This window comes from Pan troglodytes, chromosome 14 (genome assembly GCF_028858775.2).
Source record: "Pan troglodytes isolate AG18354 chromosome 14, NHGRI_mPanTro3-v2.0_pri, whole genome shotgun sequence".
In the NCBI taxonomy this organism is placed as follows: Eukaryota; Metazoa; Chordata; class Mammalia; order Primates; family Hominidae; genus Pan; species Pan troglodytes.
Window position 1 is genome coordinate 9837844 of NC_072412.2, and position 13834 is coordinate 9851677.

At 50.5% G+C, this 13834-nt stretch overlaps 1 protein-coding gene across 1 annotated transcript; it reads right to left on the minus strand.

Moving 5' to 3' along the window:
• Positions 1–1802: 1802 nt before the first annotated feature.
• LOC112208037 (uncharacterized) lies at positions 1803–2575 on the minus strand. The gene has a single exon (XM_063791902.1). The coding sequence runs from the start codon at positions 2523–2525 to the stop codon at positions 1803–1805; it is 723 nt and encodes a 240-aa protein (XP_063647972.1). The 5' UTR covers positions 2526–2575.
• Positions 2576–13834: the final 11259 nt, after the last annotated feature.

The following is a 13834-nucleotide window of genomic DNA, read 5'->3' on the forward strand; positions in this document are numbered from 1 at the left end:
TACCAAAGACGAAGAGAGCACAAAAGAGAGAAATACAGCACTATATCCCTTATGAATATATAAGCAAAAATCTCAGCAAAATACTAGCAATACTAGCAAAATACTAGCAGCAATACTGTATAATCAAACGATTGTAAACTATCACCCTTTGAGATTTATCCCCAAAATGCAAGGGTGGTTCAACATATAAAAAAATCAGTCAGTGTAATATGCTGTAACAGTAAAATGAATAAGCACGTGATTATTTCAATTGATGCAGAGAAAACATTGATGAAATACAACACCCTTCTATAATAAAAATACTCAATAAACTAGGCATAGAAGAGATCTTCTGCAACATGACAATGGGATGTACAAAAACCCAACAGTTAATATCATGATCAATGATGAAACACTGAAAGCTGTTTTCCTAACATCTAGAAGAAAAGGATGGTGCATTTGCCACTTGTATTCAACGTAGCACTGGCAGTTCTAGCCAGAGCAATTAGGCAAGACAAAGAAATAAAAGGCATCTAAATTAGAAATAAAAAATAGGTGTAAAATTGTATCTACACATGATCTTATGGGTATAAAGCTCCAAACAAAACACAAAACCGATTATAACTAATAAAAGAGGCAGGATGCAAACAAACATAGGCAAATGAGCTATATTTCTATATAGTTGTAAAGAACTATGAAAACATTTTTAAAATTCCATTTATAATGACATCAAAGAATACGTTATTCAGGCATAAATCTAACCATGGTGGTATACACAAAACATTGCTGCAAAAAAACTAAAGAGAGTGGAAATAAGTGGAAAGACATTCTGTGTTCACGGGTTGTAAGACAATATTGTTAAGATGACAATACCATCTAAAGTAATCTACAGATTCAATGCAATACCATCAAAATCCCAAAGGCATTTTTGCAGAAACAAAGAAACTTATTCTAAAATCATACAAAAATTCAAAGGATCTGACAGACAAAACAGTCTTGAAAAAGAACACTGGAAAACTCACGTTTTTCAGTTTCACAGCCTACTACAAATCTACAGTAATCAAGAGAGTGTGGTACTGGAATAAGACCAATAGACTTTCAGACCAATACAATAGAACAGATTTGAGATCCTACAAGTTAGTCCGCACATATATGGTCAATGACTGTTCAACAAGGTGGCCAAGTCTAGTCAAGAGAGGAAAGAACAGTCTCTTCAACAGCTGGATGTCAGTGCACAAGAGAGAAGTTAGACCCCTACCTTGCAGTATATACAAAAATTAATTCTAAATTAATAAAAGACTTAAATGTAAGGACTAAAAATATGTAATTCTTAGAAGAAAACACACGGTAAACATTTATGACCTTTGAGTTTTAAGTGTATTTTGAAATATGACCGAAAAGCACAGATAACAAAAGAAAATACACGAAAATTAGATTTAATCAAAATAAAAAACCCTTTATGCATCAAAGGATACTATCAAGGGAGTGAAAAGACAACCCATAATATGTGAGAAAATATGTATCTGATAAAATCAAAATGTGTATCTGATAAAAGCTTAATATCCCTCAACTCAACAACAGAATTTCTAAGATCCCAATTAAAAAACAGGCAAAGGACTTGAACAGACATTTCTCCAAAGAAGATACACAAATGTCTAAGAAGGAAAAGAAAAGATGCTAAACACCATTATTCATTAATAAAATGCAAGGCAAAACCCAAATGAGATGCCACTTTGCATCCACTAGTAAGGCTTTCATAACAACGACACAGAAAATCATATTGCTAAGGAGGTGGAGAAACCGGAGCCCTCATGAACTGGCTGCTAGGAAGAGAAAATGATGCACTTGCTGTGGAAAACAGTTTGGTGGTTCCTTAAAGAATCACACAGAGAAACAGGCGCCGCTGGCTTGCGGGTTCTCCTGGGCTGTCGCGGGACGTCCCGGAATCGCAGGCGTGCATTCCTTCCCGCCTGAGGGCCCGCCTGGCCGTGACTCCCGCCCCTCTCCTCCTCCGAAGAGAGATGGGGGCCGCCCCAGGGGCCGTCTGCAGCCACCGGGGATGGGGCTGAGGGTCCGTTCCTGCCCCGGTGCAGCCGCCCCTGGGCAGACCGCCTGGCTTGGTCGCAGCCACGGCGACATCTAGCCCCGGTTCTGCGCGGCTGGGCGCGCCAGCCAGCTTGGGAGTCGCCCGGCGCCTGTAGCTGGGCGCCCAGGTGGTGGAGCATGCCCCGGGCGGCCTCTGGATCGCGGGTGCCCCTGGCCTGAGAGCCTGCCAGACCCTGCCCCGGCCCGGCTCCTCCTCTGTCAGAGCTCCAGATCTCTATCCAGGGGCCCTCTGCAGCCACCGGGGATGGGGCTGAGGGCCGGTTCCCGCCCCTGTGCAGCTGCTGCAGGACAGACCGCCTGGCTTGGCCACAGCCACAGGGACATTTGGCCCTGCTTCCGAGATGTGGGGAGTGTGGGCGGGCTCGGGAGTTGCCTGGAGGCTGCTGCCTGCACGCAGAAGGCGGCTGCAGCTGGGGTGCCCAGGCGGGCTGGAGGTGCATGGCCTGGTCGGCCTTGGGATCGCCAGCGCGCCCAGCCTGAGGGCCCCCAGGCCGTGCCTCCCGACCACTCCTCCACCTGAGGCAGATCGGAGCCATTTGTATGGGCACTCGGCAGTCACCTCGTGTGGGGTTGAGCGGTGGGTTCTCAGTTCTCGCTCCTGTGCACCTGCTGCCGCAGGGCAGAATGCCTGGCTTGGCTGCAGCCACTGGGACACGTGGCCCTGCTTCTGTGATGCTAGGAGCGCGAGCGGGCTCGGGGGTTGCCAGGCAGCTGCTGCCTGCACACAGAGGGCGATGGCAGCTTGGGCGCCCAGATGGCGGAGCATGGTTTGGGTGGCCTCTGGAATGCGTGCGCGCCAGGCCTGAGGGTCACCCTGGTGGGGCCACATACCCCGGTCTTCCTCTGCTGGAGCCTGGAGCAGCTGGAATGGCCACTATTCCGTCACAGGGGATAGAGTTAAGTTTTCTTATCCCACCCATGCACACAAAAAGGTGACTATTCTGTGAGGTAATAAACGTGTTAATTGACTTCATTCATGCCACTCTGCATCCACAAGTAAGGCTTTCATAACAATGACACAGAAAATAAATGTTGCTAAGGAGGTGGAGAAGTTGGAGCCCTCATGATCTGGCCGCTAGGAATAGAAAATGATGCCCTTGCTGCGGAAAACAATTTGGTTGTTCCTCACAGAATGAGCATTGGGTGAAAAATGAAATCAAGATGGAAATGTAAAAAATTTCTTCGAACTGGATGACACAACCTATCAAGACCTCTGGGATACAGCAAAGGCACTGCTAAGAGCAAAGTTTGTAGTCCTAAAAACCTACATCAAAAAGTCTGAAAGAGCACAAACAGACAATCTAAGTTCACATCTCAGGGAACTAGAGAAGCAGGAACAAGCCAAACCCAATCCCAGCAAACACAGGAAATAACAAAGATCAGAGCAGAACTAAATGAAATTGACACAACAACAACAACAACAAATACAAAACATAAATAAAACAAAAAGTTGGCTATTTGAAAAGATAAATAAAATTGATAGACCATTAGCAAGATTAACCAAGGAAAGAAGAGAGAAAATCCAAATAACCTCACTAAGAAATGAAACAGGGGATATTACAACTGACACCACTGAAATATTAAAGATTATTCAAGGGTACTATGAACTCCTTTTGGCACATAAACTACAAAACATAGAAGAGTTGGATAAATTCCTGGAAAAATACAACTCTCCTAGCTTAAATCAGGAAGAATTAGATACCCCAAGCAGACCAATAAAGCAAGCAGCAAGATTGAAATGGTAATTTTAAAATTACCAGCAAAAAAAAGCGGAGGGCCAGACAGATTCACAGCAGAATTCTACCAGACATTCAAAGAATGTCTTCTTTCATTCAAGGAAGAGATGATACCAATCTTTTCATACTATTCCACAAGACAGAGAAAGAAGAAACCCTCCCTTATTCATTCTATGAAGCCAGCATCACCCTAATACCAAAACCATGGAAGGACATAACCAAAAAAGAAAACTACAGACCAATATCCTTGATGAACGCAGATGCCAAAATCCTTAACAAAATACTATCTAACTGAATCCGACAACATATCAAAAAATAATCCACCATGATCAAGTGGGTTTTATACCAATGATATAGGAGTGGTTTCACAGATGCAAGTCAATAAGTGTGATACACCAAATAAACAGAATTTAAAAAAACTAATATGATTATATCAACAGGTGCAGAAAAAAACATTTGACAAAATCTAGCATTGCTTTATGATTAAAGCTCTCAGCAAAATAGGCATACAAGGGACATATCTTAATGTAATAAAAGCCATCTATGACAAACCCACAGCCAACATAATACTGAATGGGGAAACGGTGAAAGCATTCCCTTTGAGAACTGGAACAAGACGAGGAGCCTACTCTCACCACTCCTCTTCAACATAGTACTGGAAATCCTAGCCAGAGCAATCAGACAAAAGAAGGAAATAGAGGAAATCCAAATCGGTAAAGAGGAAGTCAAACTGTCCCTTGTTGCTGATGATATAATCTTTTGCCTAGAAAACCCTACGGACTCCTCTAGAAACCTCCTAGAACTGATAAAAGAATTCAGCAAAGTTTCCAGATACAAGATTAATGGACACAAATCAGTAGCTCTTCCATACATCAACAGCTACCAAGCAGAGAATCACATCAAGAACTCAACCCCTTTTACAATAGCTGCGACAAACAACAACAACAAAAAAACAAAACTTAGGAATATACCTAGCAAAGGAATCAAAGGACCGCTACAATGAAAATTACAAAACACTACTGAAAGAAATCATAGATGGAGCCAAGCACGGTGGCACATGCCTATAATCCGAGCTACTCGGGAAGCTGAGGCAGGAGAATCGCTTGAACCCGGGAGGCAGAAGTTGTAGTGAGCCGAGATCACACCATTGCACTCCCACCTCAGCGACAAGAGCAAAACTCCCTCTGGAAAAAAAAAAATAAGAAAGAAAAGAAGTCATAGATGACACAAACAAATGGAAATGCATCCCCATGCTCATGGATGGGTAGAACCAATATTGTGAAAATTACCATTCTGTTAAAGGCAATCTACAAATTCAATGCAATCCCCATCTGAATGCCACCATCATTCTTCACAGAATTACAAAAACAATTCTAAAATTAATATGGAACCAAAAGAGAGCCATGTAACCAAACCAAGCCTAAGCAAAAAGAACCTGGAGGTATCACACTACTTGATTTCAAACTGTACAATAAGGCCATAGTTACCAAAACACCAATGTACTGGTTTAAAAATAGGAACATAGACTAATGGAACAGAAGAGAGAACCCAGAAATTAACCCAATTACTTACAGCCAACTGATCTTCGACAAAGTAAACAAAAACATAAAGTGGGGAAAGGACCCCCTTTTCAACACATGATGTTGGGATAATTGGCGAGCCACATGTAGGGGAATAAAACTGGATTCTCATCTCTCATCTTATACAAAAATCTACTCAAGATGGATTAAGAACTTAAATCTAATTCCTGAACTATAAAAATTCTAGAAGATAACACTGGATAAACCCTTCTAGACATTGACGTACGCAAGGATTTCATGACCAAGAACCCAAATGCAAATGCAATAAAAACAAAGATAAATAGCTGGGACTTAATTAAACTAAACAGCTTTTGCATGGCAAAGGGAACAGTCAGCAGAGTAAATGGACAACTCAAAGAGTGGGACCCCTGAACCTGACCCTGACCCCTGACCCTGATCCCTAACCCCTGACCCTGACCCCTAACCCCTGACCCTAACCCTAACCCCTAACCCTAACCCTTAACCGTAACCCCTAAGCCTAACCCCTAACCACAACCCTCACCCTCACACTAATCCAACCCTAACCCCTTATCCCTAACCCCTAACCTCTCTTAACCTCTAACTCTAAACGTTGACTCTTAACTCTTAACTCTGACCCCAACCCCTATCTCCAACCCCTAACCCTAAACTTAACCCCTAACCCCTAACCCTAACACCAACCTTAACCTTAGGCTCGTTACTACGTTTGTACTATGTCAATGTTGATTATTATGATCTCTGTCTTAGGACTGCATGGCAGCAAGGGGATTGCGGATCTTATATTAATATTTTTGTATTGAGGCAGTGCATTAGCATTACAGGTGCTTGTTACATGAGCAATGGGAGTGTCATATTTTGGGTGTCATGTCTGCATTAGGAATGCTGCATTTGTCTTCCGAGGCTGCGGTGTGGATCTCGCACTGCGGCCGCCTCGGCTTGGCTGGGGAGAACCTCGGTTGGCAAGATTCAGAGGGGCTTTTGGTTTCCCTTTTCCACACTGAGCCCTTCTAACTGGTCTCTGACCCTGATTATTCAGGGCTGCAAAAGGGAAGGATTTTATTCACCGTCTATGCGTTCCCAAGTTGTCCCAAAGCGAGGCAGTGCCCCAAAGGTCTGTGCTGAGGAGAACGCTGCTCTGCCTTAGCGGTGTCCCCCGGGTCTGTGCTGAGCAGAACGCAGCTCCGCCCTCGCGGTGCCCCCGGCCCGCCTGGGTCTGTGCTGAGGAGAACACTGCTCCACCTTCGCTGTATCTCTGAAGTCTGTGCAGAGGAGAACTCAGCTCCGCCCTGGCGATACTCTCCTTGTCTGTGCTGGGAAGAACGCAGCTCCGCCCTCGCAAAGGCGCACAGCGCCGGAGCAGGAGCAGAGAGGCCCACAGCGCCGGCGCAGGCGCAGAGAGGCAGAAGGCCCATGAGGGGAAGGTGAGACACCTGGGGCAAAGAAGAAAAAAAAATGCGCCGCGAAGCGGTGTCTGGGTCATCCAGGGAGGAAAGTTTTTTCCCATCAGCCCTTGCGCTGGGCCCCAGGGACCCTGGCATCCCTGGTTCACGCCCAGGGTGTGCCTCAGGCGACTAGGGGTACCCCAACTTGGACAGAAGGCCCATGAGTGGAAGTTGAAGTTTGTGGGAGGAGAGGTGAGGCACCAGGGGCAGAAAAAAAAAAAAAAGAGGACCGCGTCTCAGAGAAGCGGGGCCTGGGTCCCCCACGGATGAAAGTGCCTTCCCATCAGGCCCTATGCTGGGCCTGGTGGACCCTGGCGACCCTGGTTCGAGCCCAGGGTGCGCCTCGGGACAGCTTGGGGTACCACAAAGCGAACAAAAGGTCCATGAGGGGAAGGTGAGGCACCTGAGGCAGAGAAAAAAATAAACGTTCAGCCGAGAAGCAATGCCTGGGTCCCCCACGGATGAAAGTGCCATCCCATCAGCCCCTTCGCTGGGCCCTGGGGACCCTGGCGTCCCTGGTTTGACCCTGGGGTATGCCTTGGGACAGTAGGGGTACCCCAAGGTGGGCAGAAAGCCCCTAAGGGGAAGGTGAGGCACCTGGGGCAGAGAAAAAAGAAAAACTTCGCCGCGGAGAAGCACGGCCTGGGTGCCCCACAGACGAAAGTGTCTTCCCATCAGTCCCTGCACTGGGACCCAGGGACCCCAGTGTCCCTCGTTCGTGCTCAGGCTGTGCCTCGACCGCTAAGTGCACCCCAAAGGGGGCTTTGGGGACACAAAGCCCGTGAGGGAAAGGTGAGTTTTGAGGGAGGAGAGGTGAGGCACCTGTCACAGAAAAAGAAAAAAAAGAAACCCGCGCCGCGGAGAGGTGGGACCTGGGTACCCCAAGGATGAAAGTGCCTTCCCATCAGCCCCTGCACTGGGCCCCGGGGAACCTAGAGTCCCTGGTTCGAGCTCAGGGAGAGCCTCGGGCCACTAGGGGTACCCCAACGCGGGGGAAAGCCCATGAGAGGAAGGTGAGCTGTGAGGGAGGAGAGGTGAGGCACTTGTGGCAGAAAAGAAAAAGAAACCGTGCCACGGAGAAGTGGGGCCTGGGTCTCCCATGGAAAAAAAGTGCCTTCCCATCAGTCCCTGAGCTGGGACCCGTGGAACCAGGCGACCCTGGTTCTAGGCCTGGGTGCACCTCGGGCCCGCTAGGTGTACCCCAAAGCGGGCAGAAGGCCCATGAGGGGAAGGTGAGGTTTGAGGGAAGAGAGGTGAGGCACCTGCGGCAGAAAAAAAAAAAAAACCGTGCGGAAGAGGAGCGGGGCCTGGGTCTCCCAAAGACGAAAGTGCCTTCTCATCAGCCCCTGCGCTGGGCCCCCTGGACTCTGGCGACCCTAGTTCAAGGACCAGAAGAGACTCCGGCATGCTAGGGTACCCTAAGGAAGCCAGAAAGCCCATGAGGGGAAGGCGAGATTTAAGGGAGGAGAGGTGAGTCACCTGTGGCAGAAAAAAAAAAAAAAAATATATATATATATATATATATATCAGCACCTCGGAGAAGCCGGGCCTGGGTCCCCACTGATGAAAGTGCCTTCCGATCAGCCCCTGCACTAGCCCCGAGAACCTGGCGACCCTGATTGGAGACCCGGGAGCGCCTCGGGCCTGCTCGTGGTACCCCAAAGCAGGCAGAAGGCCAGTGAGGGGAAGGTGAGGCACCTGGGGCAGAGAAAAAAAACCGCAGCTTTGAGAAGCGGGGCCTGGGTACCCACGGATGAAGGTACCTTCCCATCAGCCCCTGCGTTGGGCCCCAGCGACCCTGGCATCCATGGTTCGAGTCCAGGGAGCGCCTTGGGCCGCTAGGGATACCCCAAGTCGAGCAGAAAGCCCATGATGGGAAGTTGACGTTTGAGGGAGGAGAGGTGAGGAACCTGTGGCAGAAAAAAAAAAGAAAACAAGCCGCGCCTAGGAGAAGCTGGGCCTGGGTCCCCCAAGGATGAAAATGCCTTCCCATCAGTCCCTGCGCTGGGCCCTGTGGACGCTGGATACCCCGGTTCGAGCCCTGGGTGCGCCTCGGGCCCGCTAGGGGTACCACAAGGCGGGCAGAAATCCCATGAGGGGCAGTTGAGGTTTGAGGAAGGAGAGGTGAGGCACCTGTGGCAGAAAAAAAAAAACTGCACCACAGAGAAGCGGAGCCTGGGTCCCCAACGGACGAAAGTGTCTTCCCATCAGCCCTTGCGCTGGGCCCAGGGGACCCTGGCATTCCTGGTTCGAGATGAGGGTGCGCGTCAGGCCGCTAGGGGTACCCAAAGCGGGCAGAAGGCCCATGAGGGGAAGGTGACGCACGTGGGGCAGAGAAAAAAAAAACAACCGAGCAGCAGATAAGCGGGGCCTGGGTCCCCCACAGAAGAAACTGTCTTCCCATCAGCCCTTGCACTGCACCCCGGGGACCCTGGTATCGCTGGCTCGAGCCCAGCGTGCGCCTCGGCCTGCTAGGGGTACCCCAAGACAGACAGAAGGCCCATGAGGGAAAGGTGAGACACCTGGGGCAGAGAACAAAATAAAAAACTGCGCCGCGCAGAAGTGGGGCCTGGCTCCCCCATGGACGAACGTCCCTACCCATAAGCCCTGCACTGGGCCCCGGAGACACTAGCATCCCGGGCTCAAAACAAGGGTGCGCCTCTGGCCGGCTAGGGTTACCCCAAGGCGGGCAGAAAGCCCATGACGGGAAAGTGAGGCACCTGGGGAAAAGAAAAAAAAAAAACGCCACAGAGAAGCAGAGCCCGGGTCCCCAAGGAAGAACAGGACTTCCCGTCAGCCACTGCGCTTGGCCCTGTGGAAGCTGGCTTCCATGGTTCGAGCCCAGGGTGTGCCTCGAGGCGCTAGGGGTAGCCCAAAGCGTGCAGAAGGCACAAGAGGGGAAGGTGAGGAACTTGGGCAAGAGGAAAAAAAAAAAACCAAGCCGCGGAGAAGCGGGGACTGGGTCCTCCACAAGGACGAAAGTGTCTTCCCATCAGGCCTTCCGCTGGGCCTCAGGGACCCTGGAGTCCCCGGTTAGAGCCTACAGTGAACCTCGGGCCTCTAGGTGTACCCCAAGGGAGACAGAGGGCCCATGAGGGGAAGGTGAGATTTGAGGAAGGAGAGGTGAGGCATCTATGGCAGGAAAAAAAAAAAAACCGCGCCACGGAGAAGCAGGAAATGGGTCCCCAACAGACGAAACTGCCTTTCCATCAGGCCCTGACGGTTTGAGACAGAATGAGGAGTGACTAATGTCTACAGGGTTTTTCTCTGGTCGGGGGTGATAAGACGTTCTACAATGGATTGCGAATTATAATTGAATGTGCACAACCACAGGTATACTAAAAGCCACTCAATTCATGACTTTTAATGGGGGAATCTTATGTGGCGCACTCTCATGGAGACCACGGCAGACATAGTGAGAGAGAAAAAGGTGAGTAAATATCTGAATCGGAGGCAGAAACAGAGAGAATGAAAAGTCCTGTGAATGGAAGGGAGAGGGAAAAGGGAAAATGGTCCTATTTACAAATGACAGATGTGAAACTGGGGTTCACATCAACAGTGTCACTGCCAGGAAGGGGGGTCATTGTAGCCACGTCACCGGTAGGGTGGCCCGCAGGGACGCCGACCTGCTGGAGCGTCGTGCCAGCATGGGCTCTGGCAGCCACGTGGGCCAGCAGGAGGGTCCCGCTGCACAGCTGTGGGGTGAGGATAGACTGGGTGGTGATATCGGCCATTACAGGGGCCTCTTCTGCTGGCAAGAGTGTGACAGTAGCAAGTAGATGGACAGGCCTGCGTGTGAGGACGGAATGCTGGAGGGGCTCTTGTGCGGCTGGGTGTGGGGCCCAAACCGGAAATGTGGAGAAATGGCCAGGTAACTGCGTCATGTGGGCTAGTAGATGGGCAAGGGCTTCGAACAGAAGGACAATAACGGAGAGTAGCTGTCAGGCCCTGGGAGCGTCTGAGTGTAAGAGGAGATGGGTTTGGGGTCACTGAGGGATGCGTGGGAGCCATCCCTGTATAGGTACAGGTCATAGGGAGATAGTCTCGTGAGGCCTGTGAGTGTCTAGGGTTGTCCTGGGTGCCTGGGGCTGACTGTGGCAGAAATCTGGGGAAGGTTGGAGAGAAGCTGGGAGACCCAGGAGAGTCCCTGAAGGCAGGGGGTGAAGAGGTGAAAGAAATGGGGGAGGGTTGCAGTAAGGTCCGTGAGTTTGTAGGTGATTCCTGGGTGTGGGAAGCTCACTCCAGGTGAAATCTGGAGATGGTTGGAGAGTAGTTGAGAGAGACAGAAGAGTCCCTGAGGGCTGGGGATGAGAACATGAGGGAGACTGGGGAGTAAGTCAGTGAAATTCGTGAGTTCGGTGCTATATCGTGGGTGCCTGGAACTGACTCCAACTGGAATCTAGAGAAGTTTTCAGAGTAGCTGAAAGAGACACAAGAGTCCCTGTGGGCTGAGGGCAAAGACCTGAGAGAGACCAGGGAGGACCTCAGTGAAGTCTGTGAGTCTGTAGGTGATTCCGGAGTGTGGGAGGCTGACTCCCGCTGAAATCTGGGCGTGGTTGGAGAGTAGCTGGGACACACAGGTGAGTCCCTGAGGGCTGGGGCTGAAGACATGAGAGAGACCGGGGAGTACCTCAGTGAATCTGGTGAGTTTGGTGGTGACTCCGGGGTGCCTGAAACTGACTCCAGCTGAAGTGTGGGCGTGGTTGGAGAGTACCTGGGACAGACAGCAGAGTCCCTGAGGGCTGGTGAAGACATCAGAGAGACTGGAGAGTAAGTGAGTGAAATTGGTGAGTTTGGTGGTGATTCCTCGGTGCCTGGAACTGGCTCCCGCTGAAGTGTGGGCGTGGTTGGAGAGTAGCTGGGGCACACAGGAGAGTCCCTTGGGGTTGGAGATGAAGACGTGCTAGAGACTGAGGAGTAACTGAGAGAAATTGGTGAGTTCGGTGGTGATTCTGGGGTGCCTGGAACTGACTCCAGCTGAAATGTGGGCGTGGTTGGAGAGTAGCTGGGACAGACGGGAGAGTCCCTGAGGGATGGTGAAGACATGAGAAAGACTGGGGAGTAACGCAGTGAAACTGGTGAGTTTGGTGGTGATTTCTGGGTGCCTGCAACGGACTCCCGCTGAAGTGTGGGCGTGTTTGGAGAGTAGCTGGGACAGACAGGCGAGTCCCAGAGGGTTGCAGATAAAGACGTGCTGGAGACTGGGGAGTAACTCAGTGAAAGTGGTGGGCTTGGTGGTGATCCCTGGGTTCCTGGAACTGACCCGCGCTGAAATGTGGGCGTGGTTGGAGAGTAGCTGGGACAGACTGGAGGGTCCGTAAGGGCTGGGGGTGAAGACGTGAGAGAGACTGGCGAGGATCTCACTGAGGTCTGTGAGTTTGTAGGTGTTTCTGGGGTGTGGGGTAGAGACTCCCGCTGAAATCTGGGCGTAGTTGGAGAGTAGCTGGGACAGACAGGAGAGTCATGGGTGGCTGGGGGTGAGCTGCTGGATGATGGCAGGAAGAACATATGGTATATTATTGATGAATGAGGTGACTGTGAAGAATCTCCAGAGGAGGACACGGGAGAACACAATGACATGAGTGACTGACCCGCTTGGTTAGGAAAGGGAAACGTAAAGTTGTGGAATTCTGTTGATGATGGATGTGAGAGTGGTGAAGCCCTGCGGGGTGATGTAGAGTACTTCCACATCCCTGGTGAGGAGCTGCCCCTTGGGTCTGAGTTTCTGGCAGGGGAGAGGGAGAAGCTGGGTGAGGGAGGCATGAGTCTTGAGGAGTCAGGGCTGGGGGACCGCTGATAGTCTACCGAGACCTGTGAGTCTCTGGGGGACTCCTGGGTGCATGGGGCTGACTCCCGCAGGAACCTGGGGATGGCTGGAGATTAACTGGTAGCCACAGAAGAGTCCCTGAGGCCTGGGGGTGAAGAGATGAAAGACACAGGGGTGGAGCACCGTGAGGCTCGTGAGTTTGTAGGTGATTCCAGGGTGTGGGGGGCTGATTCCAGCTGAAATCTGGGGTTGTTTGGAGAGTAGCTGGGAGACACAGGAGACCTCCCGAGAGCTGCCGGTGAGCTGCTGGGTGATGGCAGTAAGAACATGTGGTATATTATTGATGAACGTGGGGACTCTGAGGAATCCTCAGAGGAGGACACGGGAGAGCCCAATGGCTTCATTGATTGCCCATCACGGTGAGGACAGGGAAATGGGAGCTTGTGGGATTCTGGTGATGACAGAGGTGAGTGTGGTGAAGCCCTAGGGGATGGTGAATGGTAGCTCCGGATCCCTGGTGAGGAGCTTCCCCTTAAGCCTGAGTTTCTGAGAGGGGAGAGGGAGAAGCTGGGTGAGGCTCACATGGACCTTGGGGAGTCCGGGATGGGGGACCGTTCATAAGAAAAGCCAGACAAGACCCTACCGTTCTTAGGTGCAGACATGATTAGGAAACGTGCAGCTCCCAGGGACCCCTACCAATTTTCTAACTCGCAGAAGGAAGGAGTGTGTGTGCGTGTGTGTGTGTGTACGGTGTGAGATATGTGTCCCTTAAGAAAATGGAAATCAAGCAACAAATGATACAGACAGACAGACAGACAGACAGACAGACAGACAGAGATTCACTTGCCCAAGTGTTCTGTCCTGTCCTCTGAATCTGCTTCCAAGTCGCAAGACGCTGTGAGCTCCAAGTCCACGCAGAATCCGCCAAACGCTCCGGCCACTGATCCGCTCCGCGAAGATCTGAGTACAGGCCAGCCAGGGTGGGTTTAAATAGCCTCGGGCGCAGCCTAGCAGCGGAAAGGGCGGAGCTTCACTCCTCCTTTGCATCAGTCACCCCCAACTTTCCCAGGCTACACCTCGTAGGAAACAGTTCTCCTGCTTTGATTTCATGCGCCACCTTTGGGACAATGTAAGAACTTACAAGTTTTCTTGGCCAGATATCTTAGGAACTGTATGCATTGAAACACTGAAAACCAACTAGTGGTTCTGTGGTTCCCACGTTGTGGTTTTGTCACCAGCAGCATC

Bases quoted from the DNA above. Each gene is read 5' to 3' on its own strand.
- LOC112208037 (XM_063791902.1), bottom strand. From the start codon at position 2,525: ATGCACCTCCAGCCCGCCTGGGCACCCCAGCTGCAGCCGCCTTCTGCG.